The 24,047-nt window shown below is 45.1% G+C and overlaps 1 protein-coding gene across 3 annotated transcripts in view; it reads right to left on the reverse strand.

Moving 5' to 3' along the window:
- LOC126169670 (mucin-4-like) overlaps positions 1-24,047 on the reverse strand; it is a 555,343-nt gene that overhangs the window by 448,796 nt on the left and 82,500 nt on the right. For all 3 annotated transcript variants that reach the window (XM_049920663.1, XM_049920660.1, XM_049920665.1), the window contains exon 2: positions 23,535-23,699. In XM_049920663.1, coding sequence (XP_049776620.1) covers positions 23,535-23,633 — 99 coding nt within the window. In that variant the 5' untranslated portion in view covers positions 23,634-23,699. The remainder of the gene's footprint in view (positions 1-23,534; positions 23,700-24,047) is intronic.

Consider the following 24,047-nt stretch of genomic DNA (forward strand, 5'->3'; position numbering starts at 1 on the left):
TTTTTCAACTGATGCTTTCTAAAACGCATGGTATAGTGTTTACTACATCTACATCTACACATCTACATCTATACTCCGCGAGCCACCTTACGGTGTGTGGCGGAGGGTACTTATTGTACCACTATCTGATCCCCCCTTCCCTGTTCCATTCACGAATTGTGCGTGGGAAGAACGACTGCTTGTAAGTCTCCGTATTTGCTCTAATTTCTCGGATCTTTTCGTTGTGATCATTACGCGAGATATATGTGGGCGGTAGTAATATGTTGCCCATCTCTTCCCGGAATGTGCTCTCTCGTAATTTCGATAATAAACTTCTCCGTATTGCGTAACGCCTTTCTTGAAGTGTCCGCCACTGGAGCTTGTTCAGCATCTCCGTAACGCTCTCGCGCTGACTAAATGTCCCCATGACGAATCGCGCTGCTTTTCGCTGGATCATGTCTATCTCTTCTATTAATCCAACCTGGTAAGGGTCCCATACTGATGAGCAATACTCAAGAATCGGACGAACAAGCGTTTTGTAAGCTACTTCTTTCGTCGATGAGTCACATTTTCTTAGAATTCTTCCTATGAATCTCAACCTGGCGCCTGCTTTTCCCACTATTTGTTTTATGTGATCATTCCACTTCAGATCGCTCCGGATAGTAACTCCTAAGTATTTTACGGTCGTTACCGCTTCCAATGATTTACCACCTATGGCATAATCGTACTGGAATGGATTTCTGCCCCTACTGCTGTAGATGTGAACATATGTAAATATGACAATCTATTGAATAACACAGAAAATAAATAAGTGTACATCTATCTTCGACACCGTTACGAATAGGGAGAATGAGAATAAGAAGATTTTTGCCTTAAATGATTGTTTCTATCATAACTCTGAATACTGACTATTCCGGCTCGTGTTCAGTATTATGTGATACAAATGTAATGGGTACAAGCTAGTTTACGTTATGACTGGGATTTCAGTGACTTGCAGATCTCTGTATATTGATGAATATAATGTCGGTATGGGTGGATATCGCTGAAGACCACAGTTAAAGCAAAAACCTACAGGAGGTCCTTGTCCAACACTAGGGGTCAAATGACTGATGATGATAATATTAATTACAGCAGTGTCAACGCTCTAGGTTTCTTTTCGTTACATGTGGTAATAGCTGAAATGATCCCAATTTCCCTACCCCCTTTTAACAAACACAAACACACACACACACACACATACACATACACATAAGAACAAGCTGTGAGGAAGACTTTTTGTAAAGGTGCTTATAAAAATTTCTGTTATTGAATTGAAAATCACTGCAAGTAAATAAATATAATAGCTATATAAGGTTTGGTTTCGAGGATATGTGCAATGTGAAAACATTACTATCACAATGACAGAGTACTGTCAAAGGAGTATGCAAATATAAGGTAGAGCCATCAAAACTTTGGCCATTCACACGCAGGAAAACAATTTTCTATTGCAACTGCCAAAACCATCAAATACACACACGGTTCCAACAAACTAAATTATCAGATAAACGCTTGTGATTCATATAAGAGTGCCAGCGCTGAAACTAGGTGTGCACCAAACAGAACTTTCAAGTAATATACATTTCAGTAAAAGTTCGATAGCGCTGATAATAGCTGTTAGTTTTTCGTCACCTTGAAACGCACACGAATGATAACAATAGTGTTACTCCGAGAATTTTCGTAAAGCCACAGCAAGACAGATCGAACGGCTTAATTTTCGCAATAGGGGATGATATTTGAAGTGTAGCAAAGCGTAAATAAAATGTGTTACCTAGACTACAGAACAGAAAATATCCATAAAAGACATCGGACGAAAGAAACGGTAGCTAATGGAGCGATTTTTGATATGTCGTTGATCGAAAGGATAAGCTGTTTTAGTTTACAGCAACACATCAAAGTTTCAGACGTCAGTAGGCAGCAGTTTACGGTTCGCCTACTTGGTAGGCTGCCGGCATCACATGAAGGTGTGGCGGGTTGCGCACAAATCGAGTGGGGCGTTGTTTATGGCTGCCTGAAAAATCTGACGTGAGAAATACTCAGAAGTATACACTGTAACAAGGCTGCTCAGCCTTGTCAGCGTTTCACTACAAATTGCATCTTCGGATGTCGTAGTTTCAGTACTGTTACAGCAAATTCTCATGTTATCTCTTGTGTCTTCCTCACTTAATGTCGCTCCACGTTTGACGCAGCAGTGTCTTAAGCGAACAAGATTTGAGTGCTGCGTCCCGCCGACAATGAGACGGTTCATGAGCTCCGATTTGGTAAGAATGCGGAAGGAAACAGTCTGTGTACTCTTCAAATAAACCATTCTAGCATTCACTGTAGTTAATTCAGGCAAACCACAGAACCCCACTTCTGGCTGGTCGGAGGAGGATTTGAACACCGTTGCTTCCGTATGCGAGTCCTTAACGTTGACCAGTCAGGCAATCTTCTTGCTAGCAACGTGTCAAACACGTGTCCTACTTGTCCTTCCTTATCTCTTAATGCGGTTTTCTTTTCTTTTTTCCCGTGTATTGCGTGGTGTAAGCGAGAGCTGCAGTTCGGACTGCTCAGCAGAGCCACCAATCACCAATCATAGATAATGTTGAAATATTTTACCAGCTCTTCTGAACCCTTTTTAATGGGGAGGCTTTTTAGACTAGACTATTATTCTTTGAACGTAAAAGGACAAGTTAGGAGAGCAAGAATGGTACACTTGATTGAATTTTGTTTCGGCTATCAAGGAGAAAAAAGGTGTTGCATAATTTACGTTTGCAATGACGAAACTCACATTTACGTGTAACGACAACGGAAATATCTTTTCTGTAATGTACTTGGTACTGATAAACGCGATTTATATAGTGAAATACTTCCAAGTGATAAATTCATTCTTACTTTTGTACTTCTGTACATTAAAAAACCACGAGGTTTAATAAGAAAAAAATAATATTACCCCTGAAGACGTCTCATTATGCGATATGCACCAGGAGAAACACAACATTTTTCAATGTACAGCTACCGCTCAATATCTCACTTGTTAATACTGCCTTCGTGTTCGTACAAATTCAAGCAAACGTCCGCCTGGTACATCTACACAGGGGTCCAAAAATGTATCCACTGTTTAAAAGTCCATAACTGGTAAATTAATTGACGGAGATGTCTCATCTTTGGTAGTGTAATAGTTTGTAGTTCCGGCAATCGCCACACAAGCGTTGTATTTTACATTCGATGAAAGGAAGTCAGTTTTGAAGTGGTATTTTACACTCCTGGAAATTGAAATAAGAACACTGTGAATTCATTTTCCCAGGAAGGGGAAACTTTATTGACACATTCCTGGGGTCAGATACATCACATGATCACACTGACAGAACCACAGGCACATAGACACAGGCAACAGAGCATGCACAATGTCGGCACTAGTACAGTGTATATCCACCTTTCGCAGCAATGCAGGCTGCTATTCTCCCATGGAGACGATCGTAGAGATGCTGGATGTAGTCCTGTGGAACGGCTTGCCATGCCATTTCCACCTGGCGCCTCAGTTGGACCAGCGTTCGTGCTGGACGTGCAGACCGCGTGAGACGACGCTTCATCCAGTCCCAAACATGCTCAATGGGGGACAGATCCGGAGATCTTGCTGGCCAGGGTAGTTGACTTACACCTTCTAGAGCACGTTGGGTGGCACGGGATACATGCGGACGTGCATTGTCCTGTTGGAACAGCAAGTTCCCTTGCCGGTCTAGGAATGGTAGAACGATGGGTTCGATGACGGTTTGGATGTACCGTGCACTATTCAGTGTCCCCTCGACGATCACCAGTGGTGTACGGCCAGTGTAGGAGATCGCTCCCCACACCATGATGCCGGGTGTTGGCCCTGTGTGCCTCGGTCGTATGCAGTCCTGATTGTGGCGCTCACCTGCACGGCGCCAAACACGCATACGACCATCATTGGCACCAAGGCAGAAGCGACTCTCACCGCTGAAGACGACACGTCTCCATTCGTCCCTCCATTCACGCCTGTCGCGACACCATTGGAGGCGGGCTGCACGATGTTGGGTCGTGAGCGGAAGATGGCCTAACGGTGTGCGGGACCGTAGCCCAGCTTCATGGAGACGGTTGCGAATGGTTCTCGCCGATACCCCAGGAGCAACAGTGTCCCTAATTTGCTGGGAAGTGGCGGTGCGGTCCCCTACGGCACTGCGTAGGATCCTACGGTCTTGGCGTGCATCCGTGTGTCGCTGCGGTCCGGTCCCAGGTCGACGGGCACGTGCACCTTCCGCCGACCACTGGCGACAACATCGATGTACTGTGGAGACCTCACGCCCCACGTGTTGAGCAATTCGGCGGTACGTCCACCCGGCCTCCCGCATGCCCACTATACGCCCTCGCTCAAAGTCCGTCAACTGCACATACGGTTCACGTCCACGCTGTCGCGGCATGCTACCAGTGTTAAAGACTGCGATGGAGCTCCGTATGCCACGGCAAACGGGCTGACACTGACGGCGGCGGTGTACAAATGCTGCGCAGCTAGCGCCATTCGACAGCCAACACCGCGGTTCCTGGTGTGTCCGCTGTGCCGTGCGTGTGATCATTGCTTGTACAGCGCTCTCGCAGTGTCCGGAGCAAGTATGGTGGGTCTGACACACCGGTGTCAATGTGTTCTTTTTTCCATTTCCAGGAGTGTATGTACGAAAACATTAATGAGTTTCAACGGCAATGGCGAAATGAGTATCAAACAGAGCCACCGACACGTTTAACGATTCGTCGCATTTGAGACAAATTTGAAACCGAAGGCTGTGTTAAAGATGTACACAAACAACGATCTAGACGACCTGTAACAGTAACAAGTCCAGCCAACTCCCGTCGTGTGTTACAACAATTCACTCGCTCACCACAGAAGTCTGTGAGACAGTGTGCCCGTGAAACTGCAGTGAGTCGTTCAAGTGTTCGGCGAATTTTGAAGACAGCAAAGTGGAAGTGCTACATCCCACGATTGCTACACGCAATGAACGAGAACGACCCAGATTGTAGAATGGAGTACTGCGAGTGGTTTACTAACATGGTGCGCAACGATGAAGAGTTTGCAGAGATTATTGTGTGGTCTGATGAGGCACAGTTCAAACTCAATGGTACAGTAAATCGCTACAATTGCATCTACTGGGCCGCCGAAAATCCGAACGTCCATGTAGATAAAGCCGTGAATTTGCCAGGAGTAAATGTGTGGTGTGGGGTGTCTTACCGGGGCTTGATTGGGCCATTCTTCTTTGACGGCACAGCTATCGGTGAGTTGTACCTTCAGAAGCTTCAGACATCCATTTTACCTGCCATCCGAGACTTGTATTGAGACGGAAGAGTTTACTCTCAACAAGATGGTGCTCCAGCTCACTACCAAAATCGTGTTAGGGCGTATCTCACCGAAAATCTCCTCTCGACTAAAAGACGTCGTTTATCGACAAAAGCCACGCACATTGGATGAACTTCGAGAATCCATCGTACATTCATGTGCAAATATCCAACTGAACACGTTGCAGACAGTATTTTGTGCTGCAGTTTGGCGGCATTGTTTGTGTGTGGATGTTAATGGTGACCATTTCGAACACCTCAGTGATATCTTTAAGTTGGACTTTAAGCTGCACTTTCACCACAAATGAGACAACTACGTCAATTAGTTTGCAAGTTATGGACTTTTAAACAGTGGATACATTTTTTGGACCACTCTGAATTTTCAGTTTCCCACTTATGTTTCACCTGCCTAGACGGGGCATTAGCGGAATTCTGTTTTCTTTTCACCTATTTTTCTCTCGGTGGCTTATCTTGTTCCTATGTCGGGAAAGCCAGTTGCATTCCACAATACAATCTCTTTAATATTGTAAGATGACAAGACCTATGCCCCTTACATGAAGTCATTAAAGATCACCTAACTCACGTTGAGCGAACAGTAGGGCTGAACAAAATGACTGACAAGGCACAATGCATCTTGTAGAGGGTATAGTATGGACATAGTGGAATAATTAATGTCGGGTGATGGTTTTAAAGTAATTCACACGACATGAAAACATTGTGGAAACGAGTCACTTTACTGGACGCTAGTTTACCCCAGGGAAGTATTTGTCCGTGGCCGGCCAGGGGAGCGGCTAAGGGAAGCGACAATAGGCAGCTTAGGGCGGCTCAAGCTCTAATAAAGCGGTAAAGGTGCGCGGCCTCCAGCCGCCTTAAGATGAGTGACAGTGAGTGGGTTGTTGACCCCGACTCCACGCTGGTGTACCGGGAAACAGATGGAGAACTTGTACGCCTGTTAATAAATGTCCGTCGTCCTGTTTTCTGTGAAACATGCGACAAAGCCGCGCAAGCTACGGTGGAGCGGTCAACAGAGGTCAAAATATGTGTGTTCATGACTATAGCAACTTCACGCTGAATTCACGGTCTGCAGAGCCTGAAGTAAATCAGGTGAAGAGCAACAGCATTAAATACGCCGGCCTCTGATGGGAACGTAGGACCAAGAAATTTGAAGTACTCTCCTGGGAGTCAGAATTCCGGAAAACTTGGTGTTTGTGCAGACGCTAACCTTGATGGGTGGCCTGGGGGGGAGCTAAATAGAAGAAGTTGAGAGGAAGGGAAATTTTGTGGGAATTTGTTCACTTCCCAGAGTAGGCATTGGTCGGCACTGGGAAGCGACGCATAATTAACGCGACTTGCGCTGCAATTGACGTAAGTGATTTTGCTGGAGGGGAAACCGAGGTGAAGAGCAGACTGGCAGAAGTCTCAGTAGAGGTCTTCCGTTCCCAGCTTGCCTACAGTGCGGACGTGGCGTTCTTTACTCAGCTTGCCTGAGAAAGAGTGAGCATCTCTGCAGTTTAGGACTTAGCAAATGGAACGATTGAGCTTGGAGATAGAAAGTTTTGGTTCAGCTATGTCTTGAGCAAGATAGCTAGGAGTGAATAGACGAGCGCAGCCTTGCAGCACCACGAGGTCGGACGAAGTCCACACAACGATTCCGCTCCGCCACGCTGTATTCGGTGATATTGCGCCCGCTCCGGCCACTGATTAATGTGTTGGATCACGTCGGCAAAGTTTCCACGAGGGTTTCATGGGCCGTGTACTGTAGAATTCTTCTCACACTTCGCATTACGCCTGGGTCAGTCGATAGGAATTACTTTTGAGTTATCGAGCTTTACTCCACGCAAACGCAATTTATTACCACTGCCTGGTAGGAGAGTCATGTAATGTGATGATTGAAGGTCGTGAGTTAAAATAAATTTGTGGTAATCGACTGCATCTGTTTTCAATCAAATAGTTGAAATCCCAAGTCACTTTCTTAATTAATTTTATGTTCAACATTTGCATCTGGTGTTCAATAGCTGCATAGAACATCAATGTGCACCCCTTTTTAATTAAAAGTGATCAATTCTGAATCAATGAATGTCAACACTGCCACCGCAGTTCAATCAGGAGTCACAGGGCCTTATTACTTTCTTTGCGTTATCCGATACTGTGGCAGTTTTGCACTCTCTGTTGATCTGTTAGTCAATTAGCTGGGATGAACAGGCGCCCAAACCAGATAAGTGACGGGTGGGGTGTTACAATATGTACCATCACCTGTTTCATTATATAAAGGTAGTAAAATGAGAGCTTAGGACGGTCTCTTCGTTACGAGATAAATTTCAGTCTATTAAGCAGAGTGACAAAAGGTTTTATAGGCTTTGCAGTGGGCAACAAGACAACACTCCAACAGATTCGCTGAAAGCCATTCACAATGTATGTACCCATCACGGCAACGAATCCACTGAAGCCGTGATTTTCTCCTTTCACTGCTAAAATAAAATTACTCACTTTTAAAGGAAAGATTCACGTATCATGCCGAAGAAGTGAGGACGGTGGCGTTTGGGGGTGGGAGTTTGACTGTAATAGACTGGACACTGCTAGATTATGCGTTAATTCCTTATCATGATACATGGCGAGGGCAGGACATGATTTGGATGGTGATTTGACCCTTAGTTTAGGTAAGAACGCGTCAAGTGCCTTTCGCATTGTCATTTTAAACCTCCCACCCTTGCCCAATTTCCGGAACAACATCGCCGCTTTTACCCCGCTGTCACGACTGAATCACGTGGCATACTACGAGGGAATAGTCAGAACTGTAATGTTGCACCGACGTGTAGAAGGGCAACTTAACGTCAGCAGGGACGCTAGGAAGCTGCATCCTAAGTGACGGACTGTAGAGAAGCTTCTAGAAGGAACAGAGGTCTGGAGGACGGCACATGATCGCGTGGGAGGTGCGTCACGCGAGCCTTTACAAGCGGTGCTGCTCTAGATTTCGAACACGGCCTGTATCCGACGCTGGACCTGCGTTACTGTGGTACTTAGCTGCTCAGGGTACATACAGGATTGCACAACGCAATCCACATTAGTTTCCTACCTTACTTTATTATTCAGTCTCAGTCATTTATCAGAGTACCTCGTCCCTTTTCCACCGATTTTCCTTCCTGAAAATTTTCTGGCTTGTATTCTCACGCAACAGGTCTACGCGTCGGACATCATGCAGTGGTCCCCCGGGTTCGATTCCCGGCAGGATTGGAATTCCTCTCCGCTCGTGGACTGGGAGTTGTGTTGTCCTCATCATCGTCATCTCATCATCACCGACGTTTAAGTCACCCAGTGTGCCATCTCCTGAAATAAGACTTGCATCGGGTGGCCGAACTTCCTCGGATGGGACCTTCCGACCATCAATGCCACACGATTACTTCATTTTTACGTGTTGGACGAGCCACTTCACAACTGGAGAGAGTGTCACCTATCACCCTAATCCGCTCGCAGGTCATTACACTGCTTTCTAATTTCGACGAATTTAATATATGACATCACTTCTTTTGGAAGTTGTGATATTTTGTGTACTACTTTACTGTGTTTCCTATGTTTTGAACTTTTTTACATTTAGTTTGTTGTTATGCTGCTGTTAGTGGTATAATTTCCATTTAATTTATCTTCATTACTACGAGGAGCGACAGTAAATTAATGAGACTGACGTGAAAAAAATGTTGCTTACCGTTTTGGTCAAGTTTAGTGTTGTCTCCTTAAAATTAATTCCCTTCTGGCTGCACACTCTTTTCCCAGCGCTTCTGCCATTGATGTTAACGTTTCTGGAACTGATCTTCTGAAATACGCTCCAAGACCCTCGTCACAGCTTTTTGGACATCTTGTGTTGTTTGAAAATGGTGTCCCTTGACCGCCGTTTGACTCTTGGAAACAGAAAAAAGTCGCACGGAGCCATATCTGGTGAATAAGGTGGCTGTGGTAGTACTGAAATTTATTTTGAGGTTAAAAATTGTTGTACTGACAGAGCCGTATGGGATAGCGCAGTATCATGATGCAGAATCCAATTATCAGCAATGTTGGCACGGACACGAAGAATACTTTTACGAATTTCTAAAATTTCTCTGTAGTAATATTGGTTAAGTGTTAATCTAGGAGGCACCCACTCTTTATGAACAATTCCCTTGGAATCAAAGAAGTACACAAGCATGCATTTCACTTTTGACTTTGACAAGCGAGCTTTTTTTGGTCTGGGTGATCCCTTTGAGCACCATTGCGAACTTTGGCGTTTTGTCTCTGGATCGTACTGAAAAAAACAACTTTCATCACCAGTGATAACACGGCTCAACAATTCTAGATTGATTTCCGTTTACTCTAACAGATCGGCTGCCAAATTTTTCCGTGTTTCTCCCTGTCGTGGTGTGAGATTTTTGGGAAACATTTTTGCACAAATCTTTCTCATACCAAGATCTTCAGTTATTACTAGACGAACCGTTTCTCGATTGATGTTCAGTTCTTCTGCAATCATTTTCACGAATAATCTTCAATCAGATCGTACGAGTTCTCGCTCCCTGGCCAAGTTGACATCCGTCTGTGAGGTTGATGGTCGCCCAATGCAGTCTTCATCTTCAGCATTCGTTCTGCCTTCACTAAACATTTTATGCCAACGAAAAACTTGAGCTCTTGACATAACCTCCTCTCCAAAAGCCTTCTGAAGCTTACAGCGTGTTGTTGTAGTGTTTTCACCCAAGTTAACACAAAAAGAAATGGCATACCGTTGCTCAATATTTCCGTGACGAGAGGCACAAACACGTGTTAACTTGAAACTTCCTGGCAGATTAAAACTGTGTGCCCGACCGAGACTCGAACTCGGGACCTTTGCCTTTCGCGGGCAAGTGCTCTACCATCTGAGCTACCGAAGCACGACTCACGCCTCGCAGGAGAGCTTCTGTAAAGTTTGGAAAGTAGGAGACGAGGTACTGGCAGAAGTAAAGCTGTGAGTACCGGGCGTGAGTCGTTCTTCGGTAGCTCAGATGGTAGAGCACTTGCCCGCGAAAGGTAAAGGTCCCGAGTTCGAGTCTCGGTCGGGCACACAGTTTTAATCTGCCAGGAAGTTTCATATCAGCGCACACTCCGCTGCAGAGTGAAAATCTCATTCTGACGTGTTAACTTATTACAGCACAACTCACGAATGAGCAGTTGCATCGATGTGCCGCTTGGACTAGAAGCAGCTTATAGTTCAAGGTCAGAGATATTGTGCCTACGCAGGCCTGCAGGGTTGCCACGTCTTGCAAAGAAAATCAGTCTCATTATTTTATTGTCGCACCTCGTATATTACGAGTAAGTGTAGTTGGCTACTGACGTTCGCCCCTTTCCCTAACGACCAGTGAAACATGTGAATGTTACAGGAAAAAAATACACTTCCATTCATCTGCAACGTTATTACTTATTCAGCACCTCTCCGTACGACTCAGAAATGTAGAGGTAATGGCAGGAAGGCGTTTAGCTTCCGAGTCAGCAGGCGTTCCACTCCCCTGAATTGGGAACCCCGCTGAGTAACGGCAGTGTCGGGCGATCGGCTCGCAGGACGGAGGTAATGAGTGCGTGGCGGCTGCTTGCGGGCGCTGCTGGACAAGGACGTCGCATTACGGCCCCGGCTGGAGGCCGCTCGCCGCCCTCTCGTTTGAGCGTTTCGCCGGCGATCGCACCTAATCGGCTGATCGGCGCCACCCAAATTGGCAATCTGTAAGCGGGGTTACAGCTTGTTTCCGTTTATTGCCGGACTGGGGCACCCGAGGGGCCCTTACGCCTAAGCCAGCAGGCCGGCAATCTTGCCGCAGCCAACTTTTTGTTTCTGCGTGTGCTTCGCATTTAACTGGCAAGCTGCAAGTGCCCTTCCATCGTTCTCTACTCCGCCTCGTCCTCTTCCGTAACTGATACTGATAAGTCGGTACTTGAATCTCAGGGCCATGACAACGTCAAGACAGACATGCGACTAAAATCGGTTTGTTGGAATGTCAGGGAGCGTTTAATGATATCCAAGTTATTGCCCTAAAAATTGTTTTCCATCTTACACTTACAGCAATGGGAAGAAGGCCAAAATATGAGACGGATGTACCGGAAAGACATTTCCTTGCCCTATACTGTACGATGACAAAAATTAAAAAAATGTGGCTTGGGTGCACAAGAGTACAATTTGTAAGAGTAAAACCTTCATATGCGAAGAGCAATTAATTTTGATCAGTTAAATTACTCGTGTAATCATGAACGCATACAAATACACGTACTGACGATTATTGCCAGTCTCTAAAATTCGAAGATAAAGTCCGTACGTAAAAGGGATTTAACAACCTTCGTGATTTCTGTCTTGTGGGCGTTAGGCTGTGGTGTGAGCCATGTTTCAGTGTCTAACGTGTATTCTACGACGCATATTCGGAAAGTAAGTGTAATGCGACCATAACGGACTGTTTTTTTATTTTTTGGCTTTTGAGGATTGGCGATACTGAGTGATAAACGGGATCCCCTGATCAGAGCGAGCATCGCAGGGACACGGTAGTCCGTAAATTCACTTGTAGTGTCCAGTTGCCTGAAGGACGTCGATAAGAAATCCCGCTTACTGGAGGAAGGCAGACACCCACAGAATTTTCTTTGCGAATCAGAGCGATTTACTGTGAAGGTGTTATGAACAGAACAATTGTGTTAAAGTGATGTAGGGAGTTTAGTGGAAGGAGAACAAATGTTCATGACGAACAGAGGAGTGGAAGATCTTCCATTTTGACGTAAGTTGGTGTAAAAAATTGTGAAGACCACCGACAGGTAGTGGATGAAATTTCCACGTTGTTTCCACAACTCTCCATAACTCTGTTATACGAGACACTCACAGAAACGCTGGGATACCGGAAACTATGCGCAAAATGACAGAGAAGCACAAGAAAAATCGGGTCAATAACTTCGGAGTTTCTTGAGCTACTTGAATTGGACGGTGAGGATTTTCTGAACTCTTTGTGATTGCGGGTGGAACGTGAGAGTCTCATTACACGACTGAGAAAAAAAGATAGTCTTCACAATAGCGTCACATCAATTAACCACCTGTAAACAATTCAAAACCACAATTTCGGACAACAAAATTATGGCTCCTCTGTTTTCGCACCCAAGAGGTATCATTTGTCTGCCTTAGGGGGGAGACCATCAATGCACAACAATATTGTGAGACCCTAAAAGAACTCAAAACTAGCATTAGAAACTCAAGAAGGAAAATGATGACGAGAGGAGTGTGCATGTTGCACGGCAACGCCCTTCCGCACACTGCCTTAGCCATCCAGGAGCTCTTAAGCTCATTTGGTTGGGATGTTTTGAACCACCCTCGTATTCCCCTGAATTGGCGGCTGGAAATTATCATCTTTTCCCCTTACTGAAGGCGCACGTGAGTGAAATTAAATTTTAAACGGAGGAGCAAGTGGAGTAAAAGAGTCTAAAGTGGAGCAAGGAGCTAACTGGAGAGTTCTTCGAGGAAAACAGAAAGATGCTTGTGCCACGGCTCACCGCATGCATTGAACGGGATGACGATTATGTGAAAAAGTAGTCAACAAGTGTAGCAGTAATACTCTGTAATTTTTTTTTTCAAATACACTTTCTCTAAAACAATATAAAAATCTAATACACTCATTTTCTGGACGTGCCTCGTACTAATACTTGAGGCATTGTCAAACGCTATAAACAAGTAGTCAGTTTTGAAATTTAAAAAAAGTTGAACCAGCCGAACTGATACTTTAACTATCAACCTCTTGGCCTCTGAAGCTTTCCAAGCGTTACGAGACAAGACATTAGTCAGTGAAACTTGCTGCAGGCCTCCTCGTGCCTATAAAATAAATACCACCGAGGTTGTAATTACCGATCGCGGAAGCTTCACCGTATCATCAAAAGGGATTTTACGTTACAAATTTAGCAGTGCTTCCTTAAGAGTACGCTACGATAGTGCCTTGGAACTGAATAGAGTACGCCGGTGTAAATTTATGTTAGACTGTCCATTTTTATTGTTACTTCACCAAACTGCAACGAAATTACATGATGGCGAACAAAATTACAATGTGATCGGTATACGACTGGCATGCGATAACACAATAGTGCACATACATGCCAAAGGACAATACAACTAAGCCATGTCATTGTTGAAATTTGGAAATTTATGGTAAGATCCTATGGGACCAAACTGCTGAGGCCATCGGTCCCTAGGCTTACACACTACTGAATATAACAAACTAACTTACACTAAAGACAACAGCCGGCCAGTGTGGCCGTGCGGTTCTAGGCACTTCAGTCTGGAACCGCGTGACCGCTACGGTCACAGGTTCGAATCCTGCCTGGGGCGTGGATGTGTGTTATGTCCTTAGATTAATTTGGTTTAAGTAGTTCTAAGTTCTAGGGGGCTGATGACCACAGATGTTGAGTCCCATAGTGCTCAGAGCCATTTGAACTAAGGACAACACACACACCCATGCCCGAGGAATGAGTCGAGCCTCCGACGGGTGGAGCCGCGCGAACCGTGGCAAGACGTCCAAGGCCGCGCGGCTACCCCGCGCAGCTGTCATTGTTGATGTTCGCAGTACAAGAACAACGAAATGTTACTCAGTTGTGGTCAGAAGCAGTGAAACAATTTGAAATGTACAGTCGAAGTAACAGGAGAGTGTATCAAATTCTGGAAAAAATCATAAATGGGAAACAATTTCAGTATCTAACAGCAGTCCTTTGATAAGTAGTATGCATGACTGACAACGTGTGAGGAAAATACTAACAGTTATGTGCGTGAAGAAACGGTTTTCTCGATTGAACTGGGGTAAGTACTGCAGAATTACGAACCAGCCAGTAGTAGACCGTAGATTCGGTGGAAATGCCCGTCCTAGTCGAAAGGAACTACAAGAGAGAGCCATCTACAGGGAAAGTAATGGTGACAGCTGGGAAATCAAGAACCTATATTTGGTGTATCATCACCACAGGGGTCCAATGTGAATAGTGCTCTCTTCAGGGACATTCACTACGTGAATTGAAACACGCTTGTGTGTACCTCAGACAAAAACAATGTACGTGTTCATAAATATGCAGATGGCTATGAAGGTGAAGGAGGTAGTGTTAAGATTGTTACGGGTGGCGCCATATTTTTGTAGATAGTATCCGCAAGCTTGTGAACAGGTGAAGCAAATGTGTTGCAAAGAATGATGACCATTCCATGTACATGGTATCAATCATTTCTTTCGTAAAAAAATAATCATGTTGCAGGTGCTGCAATCACTCACCAGCCTTTACACCCCACAACGATTTCTCGTTACATAAGACCAGACAAAACACAGACAGCACTATCCTCGGATGAAAGAAGCCTACATCAGTGCGTGTATTTGACATTTTCTGTTACCTAGTGGATAGACGACTTTTACATGTGATATCAACACGCTCGCGTCTCGGTAGCCTTCACATGCAATGAAATTCTCTCGCCGAAACATTAATTTTCCTTGTCTTAAATGATTAAAGCTCATATATTTATATTCGCTGATCGTGAAAGTTCATTTACGATATCGTTCAACATTTTCAGCTCACTGTTTGTTCATCAGTAAACGATATTAACGTAAGTATTTACTGATTGGCAAGTATCCACTGGCAAAATTTTAGGTCGCATTGCTGTATGCCCATTATCTCTCCCGGACTACCATATTCTGAACTGTTGGCCTTATTTCAGAGAGATATACATCACTAAACTAAACACCTCCCGAACAGGCCATGAAGGCCCAATGGTACTGACCGGTCGCCGTTTCATCCTCACCCATAGGAGTCACTGGATGCGGATATGAAGGGGCATGTGGTCAGCCCACCGCTCTCTCAGCCGTACGTCAGTTTCCGAAACCGGAGCCGCTACTTCTCAATCAAGTAGATCTTCAGTTGCCTCACAAGGGCTGGCTGCATCCCGCTTGCCAACAGCGTTCTACAGACTTGGTGGTCACCCATCCAAGTGCTAACCCAGCCCAATAGCGCTTAACTTCGGTGATGTGACGGGAACCGGTGTTACCACTGTGGCAAGGCCGTCGATATACATCACTAAATGTATGAAAAAATTGAAAACTTGTTTACTTAAACATTTTAAATAGCGGCTGTTCGCACAACCACCGTCTTAAGACATATACTATTCCTTCCGAGGCACATGATCAATAACCCGACGAAGTGAATGTGTGCCTCGAGAAAGACACAATCACTGTACCGTATGGATAGAGCTTTTCGTGTACTCAGAGCAAATGGGAAATGGAAAACTGAGTATAATCATTAACCACCTACTTTAGCTTCCTTGTAAAAGGAAGGAATAAAAATGCCTTACGGTACTACATATCTGAAGATTTTAAAATGCACTACATACAAATACAAAGCTTAGTCGTAGTATTCGCTGACCAACTCGGCTAAAATCCAGAAAAACTACACAGCGTTGAGTGAATAGTCTATAGTCAAGTTCCAGAATTATGGGTGCCTTAATTATCATGCTCTGCGTGATAGGACAAAACTTAGCGTTTTCTGCATTTGTTCGTCCCTTTCAACTTAATCCAACGGTCTTTTTATTGATGTATTACAGAGTTGCATGCAGTAACCCATTAACAGTGTTGAAATACTATAAAATAAATATTCGGGAGGGAACGGGCTGATGATATTAATCTCAAGAGAATGCTTGACAATGCTACTCAAGAGGATTTTATGGTGTAACAGTCTCCATAAGTTCATAAACACCAATATTTTATCTGCGGGGAGCCCATTGCAAGAGTCTGTCTTGAATCTCGAAATTAATGTTTCGTAAATATATTGTGTTTAAGTATAAGGATCTCCATGTTTACAGAATACTTAAAACAAAAAGCGTATAAATTAGTTTAAATATTTAGAAGTTCGATACACTGTTTTGTAACTGCTTAATCTGTATTTTATGTAGAGGCTCTTAAGATATAATATCAATATAAACATGATTTATGGTTAATTTTACAAATAATATACATTCATGACGAATACTTGTAGTTTAATATGTACGATGTATTTCTGAGAAACACACATTTACAGGTATGTTAATTATGGCCTTGTAGGCGTTTGTCATTATAATCGGTGCTTCAGAACGCGTTAATTTATTGCTGCCCATCCACGTACCCCTCATACCCTCCACCTCTAACGGTGCTCAGAGTTTTGTAAGACTTAAAGTAACTGTGGGTCTTTATGGATTTCATGTTCAGCTGAATACATCATAGCAGAGATAAAATTTTCGAAGATGGGCTGCTATGTCAGAAAAGTTTAATGATTTATGAACAAGTTATTTAATTTCAAATTATTACTATTAACAGTTTATAATTCGCATAGTAAAAATTTAACAATAATTAAAGTGTTTGGCGTTATCAAAATCTTCAACTGCCTGTTCAAACGAGTGTTTTCATCTTGCTATTCTCACCTTTCTGGACGTGGTGACTTGTAGACGACGTAAATACATACGGTGCACACTGTTTACCTGTGTGTTTGAAAATGATGTAAGAGATAATGTCTGAGGCAACTTACCTGGGCACGTTACTTCGGCATATCAGCGAAGTCTCGGCGACGACAAAGAGAGGAAGAAATTTAAACGTATAAAAGTCCGAGGAAGGTTGCGGCCGAAGCGTTGTTGGAATTTATGCTGATGGATTCTAGCTAGATAAGAACATCCGAAGTTTTACTTGACACACTGTCGAAGACTCTCGTTTATAATTTATGTGACGCACGTAAATTATAAAAGTTTATGAATAAATCTGTTAGTCTGCAATTGATTATACACGTGTTGCTACTTCTCTGAAACGCTATAAGCGGTCTCACTGTTCAGGTGAACGTCAGTGAACCATCGAATCTGTTCGGAACGAGGTTAATATCTCTATAACATACGAAAAATAAATATAAAAAATCTGTTCTTTTATGCTATGAGCTAAATAATACTCCCGTTTAATTCTGCGCCACGACATTTTCAGAGCACGATACCTAGACATACGAATTACATTCGGAAGTAGTGAATCCTTTGCGGAATCTGGCGTGTCCTCCTACATAATTCCATCTTGCTATCTACTTCTGCTTTTTTAGGCCGCAGTTGACAGACTATCTTTCTTGCTCCTCCTGAACACAAGCCAGTCAACTAAATGATGCATCGGGAAAACAATAATGACTTCAAAAGGTCACTCATTAAACAGGGCGTGCTGCGGTACGATGTCAGGAAAACAGCTTTGTATAAGCGACGTCCTGTTGATTCTCTACATGCAAGTATGATGCTAAGCGTCTAGGTGTTGCGAATAATCTATAGCTTTGCGCTTGCAGCAAATATGAGAGCAGATAATCAAACGCACGCGCCACCACGCTGTTTGTTAGACGCAGTTATACCATGAAACAATACCAAAGGAATTTGAAACACAATAATATCACTGTCTGTAAGCGCTACCCATCAGCGAAAAGGTGGAGAGGTAACGTACGTGGTGAAAAGTAACGATTCGATGCCTCAGGGGTGACATAAAGTGTGTAAATGAAACCAACTCTTTCCCTTGGGGTGCTGATTCCCACATATTTTGCGGTCGAAGACGACAGTTCGCTGTCCGATGAGCAACCGCAAGAAGTTATTGACAACTTTTGACACTACTGAAAACCAGCTGACGATTAAACCTTTCTCTACGGACATCGCGGGCCTGTAGCTCTACTGAACGCGATTGCATCCATTTGGCGTGTAGAGCGACCATAGTGTTTCCTCTGGTACAGGGCGTGAAACCACTAGGGACCGTCCAAAACTATTCGATGACATCTGAATGTGATTCGAAGTACGAGGTGCATTCAAGTTCTAAGGCCTCCGATTTTTTTCTCCGAACTGGAAAGAGATAGAAACATGCGCAATGTTTTAAAATGAGGCCGCGTTCATTGTCAATACGTCCCAGAGATGGCAGCACCGTACGGCAGATGGAATTTTACCGCCAGCGGCGAGAATGAGAACTGTTTTAAATACTTAAAATGACGACGCTTTCCTTACTTGAACAGCGTGCAGTCATTCGTTTTCTGAATTTGCGTGGTGTGAAACCAATTGAAATTCATCGACAGTTGAAGGAGACATGTGGTGATGGAGTTATGGATGTGTCGAAAGTGCGTTCGTGGGTGCGACAGTTTAATGAAGGCAGAACATCGTGTGACAACAAACCGAAACAACCTCGGGCTCACACAAGCCGGTCTGACGACATGATCGAGAAAGTGGAGAGAATTGTTTTGGGGGATCGCCGAATGACTGTTGAACAAATCGCCTCCAGAGTTGGCATTTCTGTGGGTTCTGTGCACACAATCCTGCATGACGACCTGAAAATGCGAAAAGTGTCATCCATGTGGGTGCCACGAATGCTGACGGACGACCACATGGCTGCCCGTGTGGCATGTTGCCAAGCAATGTTGACGCGCAACGACAGCATGAATGGGACTCTCTTTTCGGCGGTTGTGACAATGGATGAGACGTGGATGCCATTTTTCAATCCAGAAACAAAGCGCCAGTCAGCTCAATGGAAGCACACAGATTCACCGCCACCAAAAAAATTTCGGGTAACCGCCAGTGCTGAAAAAATGATGGTGTCCATGTTCTGGGACAGCGAGGGCGTAATCCTTACCCATTGCGTTCCAAAGGGCACTACGGTAACAGGTGCATCCTACGAAAATATTTTGAAGAACAAATTCCTTCCTGCACTGCAACAAAAACGTCCGGGAAGGGCTGCGCGTGTGCTGTTTCACCAAGACAACGCACCCGCACATCGAGCTAACGTTACGCAACAGTTTCTTCGTGATAACAACTTTGAAGTGATTCCTCATGCTCCCTACTCACCTGACCTGGCTCCTAGTGACTTTTGGCTTTTTCCAACAATGAAAGACACTCTCCGTGGCCGCACATTCACCAGCCGTGCTGCTATTGCCCCAGCGATTTTCCAGTGGTCGAAACAGACTCCTAAAGAAGCCTTCGCCGCTGTCATGGAATCATGGCGTCAGCGTTGTGAAAAATGTGTACGTCTGCAGAGCGATTACGTCGAGAAGTAACGCCAGTTTCATCGATTTCGGGTAAGTAGTTAATTAGAAAAAGAAATCGGAGGCCTTAGAACTTGAATGCACCTCGTAGTAAATGGTATTCATGCTTTTTACAGCCCTCTAGTTTCGCGCCCTCTCGTCGCGTGATCACGTCGGGGTAGGGGATGGAGGGTGCGATAAAGACAAATTCGTGAGTAAGATGGCAAACGGTGCCTCCAAAGAAACCTTCCTCCCCCCCCCCCCCCCTCTGGGCACATCGTCAGTCCTCCCGCCCTCCTTTGTCGGGCACTAAAAATTTGCTCCTGTACAGAGAGAGCCATTCATCGATTGCTAGGCAACAATGTGACAGGTAATCATTTCGACACACCTGAGTTAAGGTGACGCTTCGTCGCTGTCTAGAGCCTACTGGCTGCTTGCGAAATGTAAGGAGTGTCGATAGGGATTCCTGCCACGCCAGCGCGTACAAATCAATGACTGCCTGTTTCTATAGAGGGACTTTTTCAAGTGCCCAACAAGGATACCCAGGTGGCACCGTTGGTGTTACCGAACTGGGGAAGGAAGGGGGCGTGTCTTAGAGGGGTTTGCCGTTTTATTCAAGCATGTCTCAATGTTGCACCCGGGCATGATCACGCCACAGGAGAGGTGAAAAAGCAGAAACACTCTTTGTTCGGTCGGATTAACGTTCAAATTTCATCGATTGGTTTTGAAAGGTCCACAGTGGTTCTATCCTGCACGTCAGAGCAAAAATTGCAGTCATGCCAATCGCCTGAGGGATACAACCACATTTAATGGAATTTCAGCCCCAACGTGTCTTTAGAGAAGGGTTGAATCGACCGGGAGAGGGGGAGGGGGGGCGTCAGCAGTGTGAAGATTATCTAGAACGTCGTCCTGTTCCTCGTCGCACTGTGAATTATTGTTTTCGACCGCTAAATGTGTGGGAATCAACGCCCCCGGAGAAGGGTGGGTTCCTCGACGCCCTTTATGCCCATCCTGAGGCCTTTTCGTGACGCTACTGAAAGACGGAGTATGTGTAACGTTTTCCTCGACCAACCATAAGAAAAACGCTGGGCGTCGTGATTCTGACTGCCATCGAAAAGGCATTAAAGGGAACGGTTAATGCGGGTAAGAGGATTTGTGACGACCTTCCCGTTGTGTAAAAAGTTCACTGTTGTGTTGGGCAGAATTGTGGTGAAATTAGGTGCCAATGTGAGCCGCGCGGAGTAGTGCCGCGCTGTCTGAGGCGCCATGTCACGGATTGCGCGGCCCTTCCTGCCGGAGGTTCGAGTCCTCCCTCGGGCATGTGTGTGTGTGTGTGTGTGTGTGTGTGTGTGTGTGTGTGTGTGTGTGTGTGTTTTCCTTAGCATAAGTTAATTTAAGTAGTGTGTAAGTCTAGGGTCCGATGATATCAGCAGTGTGGTCCCTAGGAATTCACACACATTTGAACATATTTTTTGTGGCAGTGTGACATCAATAATCCACGTTATAACTCACATGAACTTCTGAGCTCTGGTCTTTTTCTTTTCGTATGTGTCGACACATTGTTGTTCGAAGCGTAGCCGTGTCCTAGGGTGGCGCAGCAAGGCGTCACGCTTTTGCTCCATTACAGAGTAATACATGAAAAGTATTCGCAATTGTGAATATTGTCAACCATCGGCTGTGTAATGGAACGGCGACAACGTAACGTTGTGCCCGACCAGGACTCGATCCCGGATTTCTCAATTATCGCGAGCGGTCGCCGTACCATTAGGCTAACCGAGCACGACTCACGGTCGCACCCGAACCTCTGTATTTCGTCAACCGTGAGTCTACAACCTGCACTCTTACATTCATTATGTATATAGGGGAGACATTGTAATTGAAAGTCGCTTGCCCAGTCTTCGCGGTGAAACACCTACTTGGGCATTATCATTTGTTGCAGGTCGTGGTTGACGTCTCACATGTGGCTGAACACTTCCTGTTTCCTTAAATAACGTAACTATCCGGCGAACAGTCCGGACACTTGGATGATGTCGTCCAGGATACCGAGCAGCATACACAGCACACGCCCGTTGGGCATTTTGATCACAATAGCCATACATCAACACGATACCGACCTTATCCGCAATTGGTAAACGGTCCATTTTAACACGGGTAATGTATCACGAAGCAAATACCGTCCGCACGTGATACCACGTACTTATACGTTTGTGACTATTACAGCGCCATCTATCACAAAGCGAAAAAAGTGGTCCAAGTAAAACACTCATATTTATTTACGTGCTAGACGAATATGTAATAAAAAAATGGCGGTTCCTATTTGAAAAGACGCAGTTGAAATCCGTTTGACCTATGTCAGCGGCATCTAGCGGGCCAATCATAGCGCCATTTGGTTTCCCCCTTCAAGCTAGACAAGTTTCGATCCTTGTAGTTTTTTCGTTTGGCGCTTATTTCGTGAGATATTTGGTCCGTTCACTATCAATGGACCACCCTGTATACGACACTGCAAAACCTGTGTTGTTCAGTCGTACGATGCAATGTTTCTTCGGACGTGCACGCATGTCCGAAGGAACAACGCATCGTACTTCTGAACAACACCGGTAGTGCAGTGTCGTATTACAGAGTAAGGCTGTAGGAATCTTTGAGATAAATTACGCACTTTCGGAAGGCAGTTATGGAGTTTGTAAAACGTGACTCTTTAATCGCGACGCGCAATATGAAGTATTGAAGAACACATTTTTTTTGGCCCCCTCTCCACCGTACAAGCTGTTAGATAGGCGACCCTCAGCTAAGTCTGTGTGGTCTCTTCAGCCGTTTAGTAATATACCGGGTGATAAAAAACTCAGTATAAATTTGAAAACTGAATAAATCACGGAATAATGTAGATAGAGAGGTACAAATTGACACACATGCTTGGAATGACATGGGGTTTTATTAGAACCAAAAAAATACAAATGTTAAAAAAATGTCCGACAGATGGCGCTTCATCTGATCAGAATAGCAATAATTAACATAACAAAGTAAGACACAGCAAAGATGGTGTTCTTTACAGGAAATGCTCAATATGTCCACCATCATTCCTCAACAATAGCTGTAGTCGAGGAATAATGTTGTGAACAGCACTGTAAAGCATGTCCGGAGTTATGGTGAGGCATTGGCGTCGGATGTTGTCTTTCAGCATTCCTAGAGATGTCGGTCGATCACGATACACTTGCGACTTCAGGTAACCGCAAAGCCAATAATCACACGGACCGAGGTCTGGGGACTTGGGAGGCCGCCCGCATCTCGTGGTCATGCGGTAGCGTTCTCGCTTCCCACGCCCGGGTTCCCGGGTTCGATTCCCGGCGGGGTCAGGGATTTTCTCTGCCTCTTGGTGGCTGGGTGTTGTGTGCTGTCCTTAGATTAATTAGGTTTAAGTAGTTCTAAGTTCTAGGGGACTGATGACCTCAGATGTTGAGTCCCATAGTGCTCAGAGCCATTTGAACCATTTGAACTTGGGAGGCCAAGCATGGCAAATGTGGCGGCTGAGCACACGATCGTCACCAAACGACGCATGCAAGAGATTTTTCAAGCGTCTGGGTTCTAATGGCTCTGAGCACTATGGGACTCAACTGCTGAGGTCATAAGTCTCCTAGAACTTAGAACTAGTTAAACCTAACTAACCTAAGGACATCACAAACATCCATGCCCGAGGCAGGATTCGAACCTGCGACCGTAGCGGTCTTGCGGTTCCAGACTGCAGCGCCTTTAACCGCACGGCCACTTCGGCCGGCAAGCGTCTGGGAATATGGGGTGGAGCGCCATCCTGCATAAACATCGTACGTTCCATCAGGTGTTTATCAACCAGGCAGGGGATGATGCGATTCTGTAACACGATTGTCATGCGCAGTCACTGACGTTTTGCTGTCCAGCGCCATCTGTCGGACATTTTGTGAACTTTCTTTTTTTTTGTTCTAATAAAACCCCGTGTCATTCCAAGCATGTATGTCAAATTGTACCTCTCTATCTACATTATTCCGTGGTTTATTAAGTTTTCAAATTTATACTGACCTTTTGATCACCCGGTAGATAATCGACTTAGGATTCCCGTGGCGCCAGGTCAATTTTCGGGTTCGGCGCCGTCCCCTGCACCTGTCGGCGGGTGGGAGAGCGCGGTGGCGCGCGCGCTCGCACGGCCAGCTGCCTACCTGCGCCGCCCAGGAGCGGCTCTTGGCGGCGGCCGCCTCCTGCTTCGCCTGCTGCTGCTGCTTCTGCGCCGCCGCGTGCTGCTGCTGCGTCTGCTCCATGATCTGCTGGATCAGCTCCAGCTGCTGCTTCGTCAGGCCGTCGTTGCCCGACGAGCTGCTCGTCGCCTGCAACAGCGCGAGCGCGCGACCCGTCTCAGTTACGCTCATAGACTTACTAAATAAAAACTAGATCGCGCATTGGCGCTAGTGTCGCGTCCCCACATTGAACGTGATAGAAGCCGCCATTTGCAGGGAAACAGTGCGTAAACATGGTTCGTTCGTGTGCTGCTTTCAATTGTAACAGTATAATGGAAGCAAAGACGAAGACGGAAACAATGTTACATTTCACAGGTCAGTCATTCCTGGTTGTTTGTTACTTTGTATTACTTGTATATAGTATTTTCGTGGAGAAAGAATACATCGTGAACGTTTGTTTTTGTTTAGGTTTCCCCTTACAAATGATTTTCTAAATCG

This window comes from Schistocerca cancellata, chromosome 1 (genome assembly GCF_023864275.1).
Source record: "Schistocerca cancellata isolate TAMUIC-IGC-003103 chromosome 1, iqSchCanc2.1, whole genome shotgun sequence".
NCBI classification, from domain to species: Eukaryota; Metazoa; Arthropoda; class Insecta; order Orthoptera; family Acrididae; genus Schistocerca; species Schistocerca cancellata.